At 37.1% G+C, this 19,867-nt stretch overlaps 1 protein-coding gene across 5 annotated transcripts; it reads left to right on the top strand.

The window, feature by feature from the left end:
- Positions 1-423: 423 nt before the first annotated feature.
- LOC127619626 (N-acetylneuraminate 9-O-acetyltransferase) lies at positions 424-19,849 on the top strand. 5 transcript variants are annotated; one of them, XM_052092547.1, is made up of 19 exons: positions 476-610; positions 919-1,302; positions 3,090-3,186; positions 3,274-3,394; positions 3,678-3,716; positions 3,850-3,912; positions 4,001-4,045; positions 4,136-4,259; positions 4,353-4,555; positions 4,906-5,316; positions 12,314-12,403; positions 12,502-12,621; positions 13,180-13,336; positions 13,454-13,533; positions 13,619-13,720; positions 15,515-15,655; positions 15,735-15,812; positions 16,232-16,324; positions 17,741-19,849. In XM_052092547.1, the coding sequence occupies exons 2-19, from the start codon at positions 996-998 to the stop codon at positions 18,008-18,010; spliced, it is 2,541 nt and encodes an 846-aa protein (XP_051948507.1). In that variant the 5' UTR covers positions 476-610; positions 919-995; the 3' UTR covers positions 18,011-19,849. The 5 variants fall into 5 exon arrangements, with proteins under 5 accessions (XP_051948509.1, XP_051948507.1, XP_051948510.1 ...); XM_052092549.1 differs by lacking the exon at positions 919-1,302 and having other exon boundaries at positions 424-509; XM_052092550.1 differs by lacking the exon at positions 919-1,302 and having other exon boundaries at positions 498-610.
- Positions 19,850-19,867: the final 18 nt, after the last annotated feature.

Here is a 19,867-nt window from a genome sequence, read left to right as displayed (position 1 = left end):
ATTTTATACATACTGTATGTTTCAAAATTACTATTAATTTCTTTTGAAGTAAAACTTTCAATGAGAGAAAAAAAAATACTTAGTGCACCTTTAACTGGAGCAACTGTTTTTCCTGTTTGTTACTTTATCACCCCTTTAAAAGATCATAGCTTGCAAGATGTTTTCTAGTATAGGGGTCACTAGGTTGGTCGATACAGTTTTAAGTTGTCGGGTAAAAAAATAAAACTTATACAAATAAGACAATTTCAATGTTCCAAAATACTTTCTAAAGTTTGTTAATTCATGACTAAACTTATGTTGTATACTTTTGGTGTTGGCTGTGACGAGTTTTAAGAGGGAAGCCAAAGACAGAAAAGATAACAGTGTTTATTTTGAAACATAACTAGTGGTCAAAGCACATAACTGGTAATCTGGTAATCAGAATGACGCTGGTTTGAGCCCCACAGCCACCACCATTGTGTCCTTGAGCAAGGCACTTAACTCCAGGTTGCTCCAGGGGGATTGGCTCTGTAAGTCGCTTTGGATAAAAGCGTCTGCTAAATGTAAAATGTAAATGTAATTGTAGGCATTTTGTTCTGACCAGAAAAACTTGAACAACTTGATGTGCAAGGTAAGACAAAGCAAGAACGAAATGTGCGATCAGGAAGGACAAGTCTATATTCACACTATTTTGCGCAGCTGTTTGACTTTAACAGATTTCGTCTATGTACCGCCCAAAGGATTTATTTTGCAGGAAACATAATCGTAGTTCAACCGTGTTGAAGGTTCAGATAATATGAAACATTTACGAGATAATTTTCTCTCTCCAGCTAGACAAGTGAGGCATTTTTGTTGTTGTTTGTTTGTTAGTTAGTTTTTCTTCAAACGTCCAAAATGACTGATTTGAGGAATACAATATTCTAATATTTTATATTTCAGAACTTTATACAGTAAAAAAAAAAAAGAGAGAGAAAAAAGAAAAGAAAGCGAAAGTAAGACACTTCTGAGAGGTGGCTATGAAAGCGGAGGGAGCCGCAGCACTAGAAGCAGCCTCGCACAGCACTGAGTCAGCTCTGCACTCGACAGCAGCCGCTGAAGTAGACGAGGGAAGCGGGGACGCGCTTCTCCGCTCTGCCTCCGCGAGTTCCTTCTCATCTCGTCTCTCTGCCTGTTGTCATGGAGGAGCCAAGATGGCGGTCCTGGCCTATAACCTAGGCAAACGGGAAATAAATCAGTATTTCAGCATAAAAAATGCCAAACTACTGTCTGTCGCCGTCGTCATCCTGCTCACTGTGTTTCACACTGCTTCTCGGCATTATGGAGGTGAGCGTTTTATCGTGGTGCGTGAGAACAAGCTGTGTGCTTGTGTTAGCGTCAGTGCTAGCGCTGTCACTTATGCAATGTTTTCAGTCAGCGTGTATGTGTTTGTTTGTATCTGTCACTGCTAGGGGTGAATTGCAACTGTGACCAGTCAGTTCCTTAAAACAGACATGCATTTGGTGTGGTTTGGTTAAAATCACTGGACAGCACAGAATGTTAACGGTCAAAGATATTTAACTGTTTGCAACAGAGATTAAGATTAAGGCAGCGCTTTAGCCCAGCAGCTGATTTTAAAAACGGAGGGGATGCGTTTTTAGAAAGTTTGCATTATTTGCATTGCCAGATAGACCTGATTCTTTTTAGTCGCATAGAGAATGGACGAGTTATATCTTAAAATCTATATGTCAAAATATCCTGGTCATATTTTGCCCTAAATCAATACAAATGATGTCATTACATTTTACACAAATAAAATGTATCCTATATTTAGGTCCTAGATTACGATTTTCTTTATTTTTTAATATTTGTTTTGCTGTGTGACATCTTTTTCAGGACACTCTTAAGCACATTTTGCCGCCAATTCTCATTAACGTAATGCGTCCGGACATTACTTACACTGTTCCCATTGTCTTAAATGATGATTCGCATTACCAGAATAGTGTTTTTTTTAATTATTTTTTTAAGTATTGTACAATGATGTTTAAATTGGAAATCTGGGATAATGAAAGGGATTACTGCTATAATGTGTAAATACTTAACAATTTAAATAATATATAATTTTTTTCCACATTGCGGTAATGAGAATTGGTGGGTAAAATGTGCGTAACTCATGAAAATAATGTTGCAATTTGAAAAACCTGAACGGCTCTAAAATAAGAATTTTCTTTATGCACAATATAATTTCCCATTTGTTTCTTTTCAATTAACATATGACTTGTATTGCATATATAGATAACTAATATTGGCACTATATTCATACTGTATAGCCAGAGGGGATCTAGCTCCCCCAGCTGAGCCTGGTTTCTCCCCCAAGGATTTTTTTTTCTCCATTAATTATAATTTTTTGGATTTCTTGCCACAGTTGACTTTAGCTTCCTCACTGGTTGCCTAAAGACATAGGCCTATATTTTAAGACGTTTTTCAATGAAACTGCTGAATTTAGACATTTGCATTCTGTAAAGCTGCTTTGAAACTATTCGTTTTGTTAAAAGGGCTATAAAAATAAAAATTACTTGACTTTTGATTTTGTAGTAAAATAGAATCAGGACATTTTCTTGACCGGTTTCGTGAGAATCACCCAAATGTGGTGATACAGTCGTAATGGTAGACCATTAATCCAGTCCTGACTTGTGCTGCCTGCTATTATTTTGTCGTTGATTTCAGCTTCATGTTTTGGCATCCTCAAATTAACTTAATTGTGCTTCATGACACTGCTAGCAGGACTGTGAACTGGTTGCTTTTTAAACTTCTCATTACATTTTAATATAAGCCATTTCGTGTTTTATGAGTACAGCAGGTGCTATACATGACTCAACTTCATAACCTTTATTAAGACTATTGGCATTGTGCTGTCATTCAAAAAGTAATAGTAACTTTTTTGCCACATCAAGTTATTTAAAAGTTAAATTTGTTTTATATTTAATGTCAGTTCTAAATTTTAGGTCATGGTAGGTAAAATAGCTTTAGATGGAGTATAGCATGTTACACTGCAGGACATCATTGCTTGATTTTACATGTCAGCCATTTTTTTGGAATTTTTCTTCACCCTAATTATGGGTTGCTTCTTTTAGGCAGTGACACATGTGACTGGCTTTTATCCAGTGGACGCTTTTTAGGGGATAATGTGTGGCAGCCCTATGGCTGCATGTTACACAAGTACAAAAGCACGTAAGTCATGCTGTGAATACACCTTCATGACCGTTGGGGAATGAGAATGTGGGATTTTAATTCACAAACGTTTTTGTTGTCTTTCAGTGAAGCGAAAATTTGCCTCCGAGAGAAGAGAATAGCATTTGTTGGAGACTCAAGAATACGTCAGCTCTTCTATTCTTTCATCAAAATGATCAATCCAGAGGTGAAAGAGGATGGGAACAAGGTTTGTTTTTGCTAGTCATATTCAGTAACTGGAATAATAGATTCTTTAGTGGTGGTGTTTGGCTTGCAGGTGTTCCGGTAATTTAATCTCTAATACAGGCTTCTGTCGAATTAAAAGGGAAACAGTGAAATCTTTTCTGTGTATCAGAGGATTAACTGGTATTTCAAAAGTGGCTGTTTATAGACATTAATACCATGCATGTTCATTACTGTCTCTTATTGCATCATATAATAAATGAAGGTCATTCATGTTTTTTCTCTGCATTTATGAATAACCCCACAAGCATGAGAACATCCCCTTTGTAGAAGGTGAATTAATTGTGGTGAGTTAATTCCAATTTGATTTGTCCGGTTTAGTAGTTTGAACTGAATCATTTTGATTAAACCTTTAAATCTCCATAGTTAATTGGTTCTTATTTAAACACACAAATTATGCTACCTATGTTTACCTTACAGGACTTCCTGTGGTATCCTGAGGTGAATAATTCCTTGAAGGAGCAGTTGATGTCATGGGCAGAGGTAAAGGCAATCAAATTGTACTGAAAATAAAAAATTTAATTAACAGGCTTAAGGTGATGAATCTTGTCTTCTATCTAAATAATTACAGGGATCCACTCCCAAACCACATGTCATAATCTTCAGTGCTGCTACAGTGAGTCAGTTAGTAGTTGCAGATAATAATGCCTTGAGGTACTTTTCTTCAGATTCAATTTAATGACTTCTTGTTTGTGGTTTCCAATAGTGGTCCATCAAGTTGCACAACGGCAAGAGCGAGGCACTCTTTCAGTACAAAGCAAACCTTACAGCTATATCTGACACACTGGAAAAACTACCTGAGCACAGTGAAGTCTACTGGGTTCTCCAAGGTATGATTTGAAATTGAGACTCGGCCTTCATAAGAGGAAATATTGGCTTTTTTGACATTTCTCTTTAATTTTGTGTCACATCTGTGTATTTAGATCCTGTTTATGAGGAGGTGCTCAGTGAAAGCCGAAAGATGATCACAAATGAACAGATAAATATGTACAACGAGGTGGCAGTTAGTACTCTGAATAACAGCAAGAAGAAGGTCAAGTTTTTAGAGGCCTCACGGCAAGCCGCCATTGAGACCATCTCCAAATCGGTGGATGGTCTGCACCTCCCTGAGGGCACAAGGGATGTTGTAAGTCCACAGTTGAATCGTATTAAAGTTTATTATTAAAGAATATTTCCCCTCAATATTAAAATTCAGTCATGACATTTTGTCTTCCGTGGGACACAAATGGAAATGTTAGGCAGAATGATAGCCATTCACTTCCATTGTATGGAAAAAAGATGCAATAAATGTGAATGGTAACTGAGGCTAACATACTGCCTAATAAATCCATTTGTGTTCCATGGAAGGAAGAAAATCATATGGGTTCAGGAAGCGAGGGGGAGTAAATGATGACAGAATTTTTATTTTTGAGAACTATTATTTTAAGGGTTTGAATATCATTAATTTTTGATAAATATTATTTGCACAAATCTCAGGGTGCCATGGTGCTGATGAACTCCATGTGCAACAAGATCCTGAAGCCCATTGATGGCTCATGCTGTCAGAATACTCCTCCCCTGAGCATCCTTCAGAAGCTGGCTGCTGCTCTCTTCCTGGTGTCCATCATATGCTTTCTACTCCTGGGCTGTACAAGACATCAGAAGAGCAAGCCCATTCCTGATCTGGAGAGTGGGGAGGAGAAGAAACCCCCTACTGTGGGTCAATTCAACCCAAAGGGACCATTACTGGCCATCTGCAAAATGAGCCTAATCATGCTGTACTTCTACCTGTGTGACCGGGGAGACATCTTTATGAAGGAACAGAAATTCTACACCCATTCTACCTTTTTCATCCCTCTAATCTACATCTTCGTTCTGGGCATCTTCTATAATGAGAACAGCAAAGAGGTAGTACAGTTTCTTTGGAACTTAAAAATGTAAAAGTGTTGTTTTTAAATGTATGCCTATTAGCTCTGCTCCAAAACCTAGTGAGATGCCTACATAGGCAACTGCCTTTTAAGGCAGTATTCTAAGTGTCATGGAACCTCATAAGTCACAAATTATGTTACGCTCTACCAGTGTTGTGTGTAATCCGATTACAAATTAATTAGTTACTGTAATTTAATTACTTTTTAGTCAAAAAGGGTAGTGTAACTGTAATGCATTACATTTTAAATTCTTGTGATCAGATTACAGTTTCAGATAATGTAATGCCTTTTAAATACATTATAGGGTTTTGCTTATTTCTAATGTATTATTTATGTAGAATACCTGAATTATGTTCCTGTAACAAGTCATTTTGAAGGAGAAATGTGAGGTGCTGATTGTATGACTTGTGTGTAACAATAAACAAGAAAGAAATAGACATTATTTTAAATTTGTTGAGCTGAAAGGTGTTTTAGAAAGTAACTTTAAAGTTGTTAGTAATGCAATTACTTTTTCAGTGAAGTAATTGGTAATCTAAAGTAAAAAAAAAATATTACAATTTGAGAGTAGTAATTTAGTAATAGTAGATTATTTATTTATTTATTTATTTATTTTTTTGCCCAGAAAAACAGATTAAGATGAAATAAATTATCTTGCTCCAATAGAGCTCCCCATCCCCACTGCACCATTACATATTATCTTACAGGCTTTTCTGTACCATATTATCATGTCCTGGCCCTCACAGGGTCAGATAAAATAAGTAGGGAAAGAAAGAGAAATAAAAAATGTATAATAATTCACACAGGAAAATTTTCATTTAGATCCATTTGCTGTATGTAAGTCAGCACTGGCTGCCAAATAATGAAAAAAAGTTTGACTACAGCCTTTAGTGGAGAATTGAATCTTCTCAAGTGCAAGATGATGCATAAGATCCCAGATACAATGACCAAAAGTAGGTGGAGATCTGTCCTTCCACTTAGACAATATAAGACGTCTAGCTAATAAAGTCGAAAAATCATATTGTCTGAACAGAGTTCTGTAGTTAAACCGAATGTTGCAAGAATGAGGAAAGGATTAATAGATAAATGCAGAACTCAAAGAAAATTAAATATTAATTGCCAATAATTAACAAACTGAGGACATGACCAAAACATGTGTAAATGATTAGCTATCTCAACTCTACACCTATCACACAAGGAGTCTATATTTGGTGAAAATGTTGCTAATTTAGCTTTTGTCCAGTGTAGGCGGTGGACTATTTTGAACTGAAAAATTGTATGTCGTAAACGGCTTGAGATTGAATGAATCTTATTTATAATATCTTACCATGCTTCTTCTGAACGTTGCATATCAAGTTCACTTTCCCATTATTGCTTTGATTTCCTCACAGAATTTAACATCTTTGACAAAATCAAAGAGTATATCAGTAGATTGTTATTTTTTAAGGAACTTAAATCCAATACTGGGTTACACATAGGTACCAACACAAACAGGACTCTGCACAGAACTTGATTTTTGATTGATTTGCAATTGAAATAAATTGCAGTTGATTTCAGTAGACTTTGGGGTTATTGATGCTCATAGAATTTAGGTTATTGACAAGGATAGAAAAACATGACACATATTGGTTAGTTATTTTTAATGTAACGATTTCTCTCGCTTCCTCCACCACATTGGATTTATTTTTAAACGAGTTTGGCACAGCAAAGAATGCGATGCTGCCTTAAAGCCAAAGTATGCTTCGGTATTCCACGTGCAGGTATGTCTCGCGCATAATGCGTGCAATGCAAAATTTGTCATTAGCACAGTTCGTGCACACTGTCCACGTGCTGCTCAGTTTTTCTAGACATACGAAGCAGTCTGCATCTTTGCAAGTTGTTTGCAAATACACCTGTTGCTGACTGTGCTAAAGATTATTACAAAGCATTTGTAGTACGCATACATGAAACGCTTCTGTATGGGTAAAAAGAGTGTACTTTGAAAGGCTTGAGAGTGCTTGACCATGCTCCGTTACAGCATGCAGAAAAATTAAGTGTACACTAGCCTTTAGATATTGGCCAAAAACTAGGTATCTTAATGGCAGCATAATTAACATACAGTGAGGAAAATAAGTATTTGAACACCCTGCTATTTTGCAAGTTCTCCCACTTAGAAATCATGGAGGGGTCTGAAATTGTCATCGTAGGTGCATGTCCACTGTGAGAGACATAATCTAAAAAAAAAATCCAGAAATCACAATGTATGATTTTTTTAACTATTTATTTGTATGATACAACTGCAAATAAGTATTTGAACACCTGAGAAAATCCATGTTAATATTTGGTACAGTAGCCTTTGTTTGCAATTACAGAGGTCAAATGTTTGCACACACTGCAGGAGGGATTTTGGCCCACTCCTCCACACAGATCTTCTCTAGATCAGTCAGGTTTCTGGGCTGTCGCTGAGAAACACATAGTTTGACCTCTCTCCAAATATTCTCTATTGGGTTTAGGTCTGGAGACTGGGTAGGCCACGCCAGAACCTTGATATGCTTCTTACAGAGCCACTCCTTGGTTATCCTGGCTGTGTGCTTCGGGTCATTGTCATGTTGGAAGACCCAGCCTCGACCCATCTTCAATGCTCTAACTGAGGGAAGGAGGTTGTTCCCCAAAATCTCGCAATACATGGCCCCGGTCATCCTCTCCTTAATACAGTGCAGTCGCCCTGTCCCATGTGCCGAAAAACACCCCCAAAGCATGATGCTACCACCCCCATGCTTCACAGTAGGGATGGTGTTCTTCGGATGGTACTCATCATTCTTCTTCCTCCAAACACGGTTAGTGGAATTATGACCAAAAAGTTCTATTTTGGTCTCATCTGACCACATGACTTTCTCCCATGACTCCTCTGGATCATCCAAATGGTCATTGGCAAACTTAAGACGGGCCTTGACATGTGCTGGTTTAAGCAGGGGAACCTTCCGTGCCATGCATGATTTCAAACCATGACGTCTTAGTGTATTACCAACAGTAACCTTGGAAACGGTGGTCCCAGCTCTTTTCAGGTCATTGACCAGCTCCTCCCGTGTAGTTCTGGGCTGATTTCTCACCTTTCTTAGGATCATTGAGACCCCACGAGGTGAGATCTTGCATGGAGCCCCAGTCCAAGGGAGATTGACAGTCATGTTTAGCTTCTTCCATTTTCTAATGATTGCTCCAACAGTGGACCTTTTTTCACCAAGCTGCTTGGCAATTTCCCGTAGCCCTTTCCAGCCTTGTGGAGGTGTACAATTTTGTCTCTAGTGTCTTTGGACAGCTCTTTGGTCTTGGCCATGTTAGTAGTTGGATTCTTACTGATTGTATGGGGTGGACAGGTGTCTTTATGCAGCTAACGACCTCAAACAGGTGCATCTAATTTAGGATAATAAATGGAGTGGAGGTGGACATTTTAAAGGCAGACTAACAGGTCTTTGAGGTTCAGAATTCTAGCTGATAGACAGGTGTTCAAATACTTATTTGCAGCTGAATCATACAAATAAATAGTTAAAAAATCATACATTGTGATTTCTGGATTTTTTTTTATAGATTATGTCTCTCACAGTGGACATGCACCTACGATGACAATTTCAGACCCCTTCATGATTTCCAAGTGGGAGAACTTGCAAAATAGCAGGGTGTTCAAATACTTATTTTCCTCACTGTAATTAAGAGCTCATATTAGGAGAGTCATGTGGCGCCATGCGAGGGTAGGACATGTGACTGGCGAGCTCTGCGCACTTTGCTAGTTTTATTACCATTTGTGTCATAAACCGGTGAGATTCGATACCTTCTGATTCTTAACACTTCTATGAAGACAATATGTCAAAGAATTCAAAATCCTTGGGATCTGAAGACATTAAAATATTTACGTGCTCAAGCTGACACCCCTGACAGGGCTGCAGAGCAGGTATTCAGTTTGGATGGTGTGGTGGGAGAAATCTAGAGTCAGCTAAGGAAGAATTGACACGTTTTTGTGTTTGTTTTATAGACTTTTTTTTTGTTGCTGTGTAATTCTGTCTCACAAAATTTCTTTAGAAGATCCGGACTTGAGCAATCTGATGGCAAAGTTGTCGTGGGGACTCTCATAAGCGTACATGTACAGTTTGAGTTTAGAGGGATGTGTGCCGGTTGGTGCTGTTGGTGGGGGGGGGGGGGGGGGGGTTGTTGCACTAATGGGGAATGTGGTCTTTATAATTTTTTACACTATCTATATTTTCTTATGTCAAATGTTGATATGAGTGGATTGTCTCTCTCCAGGGCAACCCATAAAAAGGAAGGTTATTTATTTTCTTAAATGTAAGAAATATGATGGTGTTTCAAAAAACGTATCTTTTCCCACGGGAAACTGGATTTTTTTTTAAATGTATGGGGTGGACATGTTTTCTTTAGTGCTGGCTCAAGTAAGAGCAGGGGAGTCATTACATAAACCTCTACAATTCAAATGTCTCAAGCAGATTAAAGTTAGAAGGGAATATTAAAAAGCTGAAAGAGCTGAAGTGCCGAATGTCGTCTGATGGCCTCAGAGAATTGACCCCATTCAAATACAGATTTAATACTATTTTGTTGTGGAAGGTGGAGTTTTGGAATTTCAGTCATACTTTGAGTCAATTGACAAGGCAGAAAGTATCTTTTTCTACCATTCCCTCAGTGAATTCTGCTGATGGTCAAATATTTACCTCAGTCATTGATCTTAATAATGCTTTAAAAGAATTCTATCTTGATCTTGACAGTTCTAAGTCTTTGTCTACTGATGAAGATATTAGAAACTTTGCGGAACCGTTAGATCTTCCTAAACTGACGACTGAGCAAAATAATTATCTTGACTCTGAGAGGAGGACATTGACAAGGTAATTAAGGCCTTGCCTACAGGAAAGGCTCCAGGGCCAAATGGCTTTTCCGCTGAATTGTTTTGATCTTATGGTACAGAACTGGCTACACTTTTGTTAGAAGTTTATATGGAATCATTAAAGAATGGGAAGCTTCTGCCAACTAGGACACAAGCCCAGATCAGTCTGATTCTTAAAAAGGACAAAGATGAAAGTGAGTGTAAGAGTTACCGCCCAATTTCCCTGATTCAGGTAGATGTAAAAATATTGTCAAAAATTTGGGCTAACTGATTAAGTAAAGTTATGGCATCTCTTATAGATCAGGTGGGGTTTATTCGGGGCCGTAGCTCTTCTGATAACATTAAGCGTTTCATCGATATCATGTGGTCAGTGATGAATGATCAATCTTCAGCCGCTGCCATCTCACTTGACGACGAAAAGGCATTTGATATGGTAGAATGGGATTATCTTTTTAAGATTTTGGAAATATATGGTTTCCGGAATACTTTTATTGGATGGATTAAGTTACTTTATAGACACCCAGTAGTGGTGGTACAAACAAATGGATTAATTTCAGATTATTTTAATCTGGACAGGGGGAACCGGCAAGGTTGCCCTCTTTCCTCATTGTTTTGTCTTGCCCTGGAACCATTAGCAGCCATGATAAGAAAGGAAGATGATTTTCCTGGTGGCTTTTCCAAGCTTTTGCTTTATGCAGATTATATTTTATTATTCGTCTCTGACCCCACTAGATCTGTGCTTTGCCTCCACAGATTTAATCATTCATTTTCTAAGTTCTCAGGATACAGAGTCAATTGGTCTAAATCTGAAGCTTTGGCTCTTACATCGTACTGCCCAGTAACAGCTTTTCAGCTGGATGCCTTCCAGTGGCCTAAACAGGGCATTAAATATTTGGGCATTTTATTCACAGCAAAATTGTGTGATTTAGTTAGAGGTCATTTTGATCCCTTAATAAAAAGGTTTTCAAGCGATGTGGGCAGGTGGGCTTCATTACATTTATGTTATTAATAGGGATGGACCGATACTACTTTTTCTCTTCCGATTGCGTTATCGGAAATCTCAGTATTGGCCGATCCAATACCTGTGTTTTATTTTTTTTGCATAATCAGTTTAGAATATCTTTACATTATTGTGTGGAGCTAATTGGGTGTGCTCTTTAATATGTAAAGAAACCCAAACCTCTAACTACACATTATTTAAATTTGTATAGCTTAAGAAAAACTTTTGTTAACTACTTTACTGGATGATGTAGCAGCAAAACAGTAATTCCAGTATAAGTCAGCAGTAGAAAATACTTTTTGTTTTTTTTGTTTTTTTGTTTTTTGCAAGCTAAATTTTTTTTTCAACTTGTATCTGGTCTTATCTTGGTGGTGTTCATAAAGGGATAGTTCACCAAAAATCACCCTGTTTGACTTTCTTCTGCTGGAAACAAAGATTTTTAGAAGAATATTTCTGCTCTGTAGGTCCATACAATGCATGTGAATGGTGGACAGAAATCTGAAGGTCCAAAAATCACAAAAAGGAAGCATAAAAGCAATCCATAAGACTCTAGAGGTTATGATGGGTGTGGTTGAGAAACGGATCAATATTTAAGTCCTTTTTTCCCTATAAATTCTCCTCCCTACCCAGTATGTGGCATTATGCACAAAGAATGCGAATTGCCAAAAACAAAAGTAGTATGTGAAAGTGGAGATTCATTGTAAAAATGACTTAAATATTGATCTGTTTCTCATCCACACTTATGTCATAATATGGAACACAAAAATATGGAACTTATGTCTGATATGGATTACTTTTATGCCGCCTTTATGTTCTTTTGGAGATTCAAACTTTTAGTACCCATTCACTTGTGTTGTGAGGACCTACAGAGCTGAGATATTCTTCTAAAAATCTTTGCGTTCTGCTGAAGGAAAAAGTCATACACATCTGGGATGGCATGAGGGTGAGTAAATAATGAGAATTTTCATTTTTGGGTGATCTATCTATTTAAAAATGCTGCCATCATATGAAGCTTACTAGATTTTAGAACGGAGCATTCTTTCACTGTTGTTGTAATCTTGCTGCATTGTCAAGTCTTTTTGATTTGTAAGCATCAATTCTTATTTCCTTTTCTAGACTAAACTCCTGAACAGAGAACAGACAGATGAATGGAAGGGCTGGATGCAGCTGGTTATCCTCATTTATCACATGTCAGGAGCTAGCTCTGTATGTGATTTTAATACTTTAGTTTTATTCATTCACTCTTGTATTGCAAATCATTGACTGCCCTCTCAAATTGTGCTATTGTCTCCTTATCTCCTCAGTTCATACCTGTATACATGCACGTCCGTGTCCTGGTAGCTGCGTATCTCTTCCAAACAGGATATGGACACTTCTCATTCTTCTGGCTAAAGGGTGACTTTGGACTCTACAGAGTCTGCCAGGTACCTGTTGCTACCCTCTGCCTTAACATATTTTACTGGTATACACATACCTACTAAAAATAGCACCAATTAAATTGTCAAATACTGCCAGTTTGGGCACATCATTTTCAAAGTTTTAGAATAATAATCATCAAAATGGTGAAATAATATTATTTGTTTAATTGAATTATGCAGTGCTCCTAAATATTGAATAAATCAAAACTTGGTTACTGTATATTTTAGATTATAAGGAGAAAACCCTTTGCCTAGATTACAGCTCTGGGCATTCTCTCAACCAACTTTCTAAAGTTTCCACCTGGGATGTTTTTTTTAAACCATATTGTAGGTTTTCCTTCACTCTCTGGTCCAACTCATCTGGTTGCTTTTTTATTTTTAAAGGTTTAGTTCTATCAAGTAAATGGTACTTCTATTTACATTTTATTTACAAAGCAAATTTTGATCAAAAGATCATGAGAAGGATAAATTCAGTTAAATGTATCCAAAGGTTTGACTGGTAATATAACTGGACACAGTATAAAATTGACAATGTTTTTTTTTTTCTTTGTGTTTGGCTTCTAGGTTCTCTTTAGACTCAACTTTCTTGTGGTAGTGCTGTGTTTGGTTATGGACAGGCCTTACCAGTTTTATTACTTTGTGCCTCTTGTCACTTTTTGGTTTGTAGTTATTTATGCCACAATGGCATTTTGGCCACAGATTCTTCAGAAGCAAGCTAATGGTAATCAAGTTGCATAACAGTCAGTACATTACAGTATGATATTTTGTCAAATACAGGTATATTAAGCTTTTAGTACCATGGTTACATTGTTACCTCTTTTCCCCCAATTATGTACAGGTAGTGGATTCTGGAATTTGGCACTTTTGCTGAAACTTTTAGGTTTACTTCTTTTCATTTTCTTCTTTGCCTACTCACAGGTTAGTTTCTCTTGCAGTTGTTCTGACTAGCTAACTCATTTATTTATACACTGTGTGCATTTGAATCCTTTTGCATTTGTTGCAGGAACTCTTTGAGGGTATTTTCTCAGTGTGGCCTATTTCAAAGCTTTTTGAGCTGCAAGGTAGCATCCATGAGTGGTGGTTCAGATGGAAATTGGATCGATTTGTATGTACTTTTACATACATTTATAAAACATTTCACAAGTTCACATCATTTAATTTTTCTCTTTGCAGGGTTATTATAATAATGAAATTATATACAGTTGTGCTCTTAAGTTTGCATACACTGGCATAAATTGTGAAATTTTGGCATTGATTTTGAAAATATGACTGATTATGCTAAAACTCTTATTTAAGGACAGCGATCCTATGAAGTCATTTATTATCACATAGTTGTTTGGCTTTAAATCACAATGATAACAGAAATCACCCAAATTGCCCTGATCAAAAGTTTACATACCCTTGAATGTTTGGCCTTGTTATAGACACACAAGGTGACACACACAGGTTTAACTGGCAATTAAAGGTTAATTCCCCACACTGTGGATTTTTAAATTGCAATTAGTGCAATTAGCCTTGAAAATTTGAGCACAACTGAATAACGGTAATTCGAATTTCAACTTAAATTTCTTTTTAAATTTATTTTTTGTATTTATTTTTTTCTTCTCCCCAATTTGGAATGCCCAATTCCCAGTGTGCTCCAAGTTCTTGTGGTGGCATAGTGACTTCGCTCAATATGGGAGGCCGAGGACTAATCTCAGTTGCCTCCGCATCTGAGACAGTCAATCTGTGCATTTTATCACGTGGCTTGTTGAGCGCATTAAAGCGGAGACATAGCACATGTGAGAGCGCCCCACCTAGAGCGAGCACCACATTATTGCAACCACGAGGAGGTTACCCCATGTGACTCTACCCTCCCTAGCAACCGGGCCAATTTGGTTGCTTGGGGGATCTGGCTGGAGTCGATCAGCACACCCTGGATTTGAACTCGCAACTCCAGGGGTGGTAGTCGGCTTCAATACTTGCTGAGCTACCTAGGCCCCTGATTTATTTATGGTTTATTTTTTGCATTTTCATATTTTTATTTTTTTGTTTTAAGGCTGCCAAAGTTAATGTGTTAACTGGTATCATTAATATATGTGCAGTATAAGGCCGTTAAAGGGTGGGTTAGTTAGTTAGTTAGTTGTTCTCCTGAACACAGATTTTTAGAATATTTCTGCTCTGTAGGTCCATATACTGCAAGTGAATGATGATTATCTCCTTTTTGAAGCTTCAAATCCTAAAGTCAGCATTAATGTAATCCATCAGACTCCAGTGGTTTGATCAATGTCTTCTAAAGCAATCAAGTTGGTTTTGATTGAACAGACCTAAATGCAACTCCTTTTTCACTGTACATCTTGACCGCAGTCTCCTTGGTGATCATGATTTCAAGCTCGATTAAACTTCCTATAGAGCCATCTAGCAGTCTGCACATGTGTCAAGCACTAGAAAGTGTAATAGAAGTTGATATCATGATCGTGCCTAGAGACAGCAATGGCAAGATGTACAGTAAAAAGGAGTTTTCTTTTGTCTGTTCTCACCCAAAACCAAATGGATTGCTTCAGAAGACATGGATATAATCACTGGAGTTGTATGGATTACTTTTTTGGTACCTTTATGTGCTTTTGGAGCGTCAAAAGGCCCGATCACCATCCACTTACATTATATGGACCAACAGAGCTGAGATATACTTTTTTTTTAAATAATCTTTGTTTATGTTCTGAAGATAGAAAGTCATACATATCTGGGATGGCATGAGGGTGTGTAAGTGATGAGATCATTTAAAATGTTTGGGTGAACTGTCCCTTTAAATGTCTACGGGTGTTATTGTTGTCTTTGCTGTGTATCAAAACTAAATTAATTAGTGGCCATTTTTAAATAATTATTTTGTTATAATGTTTTGATACCCTTTGATTCCTAGGCTGTGATCAACGGAATGCTCTTTTCCTTCATTTACCTGCTGCTACAAAAATGTCAGCTAATATCTGAGGGCAATAGAGATCCTCTCTTCACCACCAAGATCTCCAACTGTCTGCTCTTTGTCTCTGTGGTTTCTTTTATAGTAAGGTTCCTCCTTTCTTTCTCTGAAATGCCTAAAATGTAATGTGGCTTTGTTTCACAATCTGTTCTTTTGTCTTCAGACGTATTCCATCTGGGCCAGTGGGTGCAAAAATAAGTCTGAGTGTAATGAGATGCATCCATACATTTCTGTTGTCCAGGCAAGTACCCCACTAGTCCATTCCCACTACTGGATGCACTCTTTATAGTGTTGTTCTCATGCAAGAAATCTTTCAAGGGATAGTTCAACCAAAAATCTAAATTGCCATCATGAGCTCACCCTTATGTAGTTTCAAACCTGTATTACTTTCTCCACTGGAACACAAAAGGATATGTTAGATGTGTGTGTGTGTGTGTGTGTGTGTATATCATGAATGAATGAATGAATGAATAAATAATTGACTATGTTTGTAGCCAAACTAATCTTTTATCTCATTTGATTCAGTCTTTCACAGTCACATTTGAAAGTCAAGTCACTTTTGTGGGAACAAAAAGAACATTTGTAACTAGGAAATAATGGAGCCCATTCATTTTTGTTTCGTTCTGTTGTGCTTGCTGACATTCACTTTTCTGCCCACAGATTCTGGCTTTCATTTTGATACGGAATATTCCATGTTACGCTCGCTCTTTGTACAGCTCATTCTTTGCATGGTTTGGAAAGATCTCCTTAGAGGTGAGCTACAAACCATCAGTGAAAGCTTTGCTGTAAACATTACTAATGGAATATTCCGGGTTATTTTTAACATACTATTTATGGACAACATAAGACATGCTGTCGAATAATTTAAAATTTCAGTGTGTATACGTTAATGAAGGGGTAATGCATTTATTGTAATATACTTACAATGGAGGCCCCGCAGGCAAGTGGCCAGCAAAATATGCTAACTTGCCACATTTGGTATTGGGGCAACAAAATAACTGTACAGTTGCATTCCTGAACTTTTAAAACGTTTTTTTTTTTCCGTGACATTACGCCCCTTTGGGACCTGCTGTCAGGCTGCAAAGTTGAAGAGGTTTACACTTGATCCTTGCTCGTCAATAAAAAAAAGCTACTCAGAGGTCCTTAGAGGACAAAATTGTTATTTATTTAGAATATTATTTATTAATATTATTATAAAAAATGTTAATTTGTTTAATCAACATCAATCCTGATCATAACTACAAAATATTTATACATTTTAAAGAGTTTAACCCTTTAAATGCTAGTTAGTTTACATAATGCCACTGCTGTTTTTTTACACACACGCACACACAAATTTCACAATGCACACATACAAAACACACTCTGACATCCATAATCAAGACACCCACACAATTTTAGCTGCATAATTTATTCAATTGGCCTGCAGTCCTCTATAATACAGCAAACAGAAAATGGGGGGGGGGGAAGCATATATTTGCTCCATAGGATAAACATGAGGAAAATTTAAGTTTTGAAGCCAGGGATCTGGAATGAAAGCATAATATCATAGAATTCATGATTTTATGCTTTAATGGCACTAAGATCAAATATTGCCGTATTTTGTGTACACGTTGTATTGTAGGAACTGAGGTTGAACTATCAAAATTCCCCCCAAAATACACACCTTTGGCAAAATTTATGACGTAGACATTAACACAGCCAAAACGATAGGGGAAAAAAGGAAAGGCTCAAAAATGTTCCGAAGGTCGCACAAGGGTTAAACATGACACTTGTTAGCATTTGACTAAGGGAAATGGCAGCAGCAAAACAGGAAGTGACAACAACAGTTTGAGAATTGCATTGGGTAACATGTAATCAGAAGTTTCTACAACTAGAAAAGTAAAGATGATTTAGACAATGTAACCGTTCAAGTAAGTGTACGTAAGTCCTTTACCAAAAATTCAAGCTTCAATTCTGCTATTAAACCATTTGGGCTGTTTTTTTGCAAGGCGTCCATTTGTAAGTGTACTGTGAATGCATCTTGAGCTTTTTTTTACTTTTAATGCTAAATATTTTATAAAACTGCGTTCTATAATGACACAAACTTGTTGGGATTTCATGTAAATGTTTCAAACAAGGCATTATAATAACATGAGATTATAACATGGTTCTTATTTTCTCTTCTAGCTCTTCATTTGCCAGTATCATATTTGGCTGGCAGCGGACACCAAGGGCATCCTGGTCCTCATTCCTGGAAACCCCACATTAAACATTATTGTCAGCACATTCACCTTTGTCTGTGTAGCTCATGAGATCTCCCAGATAACCAATGACTTGGCCCAGGTGGCCATTCCAAAAGAGAGCGGGCCTCTACTGAAGAGACTGCTTGGGGCAGGAGTCTTTTTAGTGCTGGTACTGATACTGGTACAGAAAGAGTCATCTGGGCACCGAGGTTAATCAGAGACATTAGCAAACCTTGTCTTGTGAGGATACAAATGGATCACACCAAAATCTTTGTGTGTGTGTGTAAAACAAGGATACGTGGCCAGCCAAGAACTTTAATTTTTCTGGGAATTCTTACAGCACTGGTCTGTATACAAAACTCAAGCTTGAACAGAAGCCAAGGTCCGTGGAGCAGCACTGATATGGCTGATTAAACATTTGGATTAACAGTCCTGTCAAACACTAATTGTAAAGCAAGGTGTCTGCTGTCAACAAATTACACATGGCCATGTGTGTATTTTCCTGATTGGGCAGATAAGATTACATTAACGTGCTCCGTCCAGTCTTCTCTTACAGCTCTAAAATGTTGTTTTATGGACAGTATTTAATAATTTAAGTCTATTTTATACAGGGGTGTGTTTGTGTCCCCCCCCCCCCCATACTTTTTATTTTGTGCACAATGCCCATGACTGCAAAATGTGGAGAAATACATTCCTCCCTCTCTTCTTGTGCAACTGACACTGCAACACGTTTCATCAGCTCAATGTTTCTTTAAAAAAATAATAATGATTTCAATTCATACCACACCAGCAGCCTTATCTGTCTTTAGGAATATGCAACCCGAATAGGTCTCTAAAAACATAGAAAACATGGGTCTCTAGAGAACAATAACAGTTTCCAAACTAGGATGGGCACTTCTCGACCATCTTAATGTAGTAATCTGTGGGTGTTTCCAAACCAAGATGCGCATTTCTCAACTATCTAATAAAAGTATGGTATCTCAATGTATAATCAGTGGGCATTTTCAAACCAGGTTGGGCATTTCTTAACTATCCAAGTAAAGTAGGTTAGGTTATACTGTATCGAAGTAGTAGTCAAATAGTGTTAAGTGGTAGAAAAACGCCTATACCGTTTTGATTGGTGAAATGCCCATTTTTGTTCTGCAGAAACACAAGTCTCTTAAGGGGATAGTCCAACCAAATGCGAAAAATCTGTTATTTACTCATCCATATGTTATTCTAAACCTGTATGCCATTCAATCTTCTGTGGAACACAAAAGGAGAAGTTAGGCAAAATTGGGTTCCATGGAGGAAGTCGTACCATTTTGGAACAACATGAGGGTGAGTAAATGATGACAGAAATATTTTTGTTAAACTATCCTTTTAATGTAAAAGGTAGTAAACTTGAAATAACCAAGAAAAAATATGCTTTGGTCTATCAATTATCTAGAGAACAAACAATGCCCTCTTTACCCTTTTTCAATTGTGCTGGGGCATCTCTCCTGCAAACGTTAAAGGCACTTGAGTAATTACTGTTCTTGTCTCATTCTTACCACATGGGTTTACTCCGTTCATATGAATTCAGATCAATGTTAGAGCCAGCGTTGTCTACAATCAGTGACCTCATTATTTATTGCTCCGTGTATGTCTTCATATCCTCTAAAATGGCTTGAAATAAGGCAACTAAAATAATGTTGAACTTGATGTAATTTTTTTTATATATTACATTTATAAAAAGAGCTGAATTTAATTATCAGTTTACTGGTAAAATTATTCTGTAAATAGAACCTACATTACGTGCCATTGAAAAACAAAAGACAAATGTATTGTTTGAGATTTCTACAGGTTTTGATGAGTGTAAGTATGTGATCGCATCACATGAAATTTTTTTTTTTTTTTTTTGTGAACTATCCTTGTAAATAATGAAGTGATCACATTTTTAATTTACAATTTTCATAGCAGTTTAATGTCTGTGAATTGAAAAGCCGCTACAAGGCATATTAAGACGTTGGCATATTATATACTTGACCTACTTAATATAAACCTTATTGGCATTTTTTTATTTATTTTTTTTCCCCATCAGTTAAGATGC

Source organism: Xyrauchen texanus, chromosome 26 (assembly GCF_025860055.1).
Source record: "Xyrauchen texanus isolate HMW12.3.18 chromosome 26, RBS_HiC_50CHRs, whole genome shotgun sequence".
In the NCBI taxonomy this organism is placed as follows: domain Eukaryota; kingdom Metazoa; phylum Chordata; class Actinopteri; order Cypriniformes; family Catostomidae; genus Xyrauchen; species Xyrauchen texanus.
This window is presented reverse-complemented; position numbering and strand designations above follow the sequence as displayed.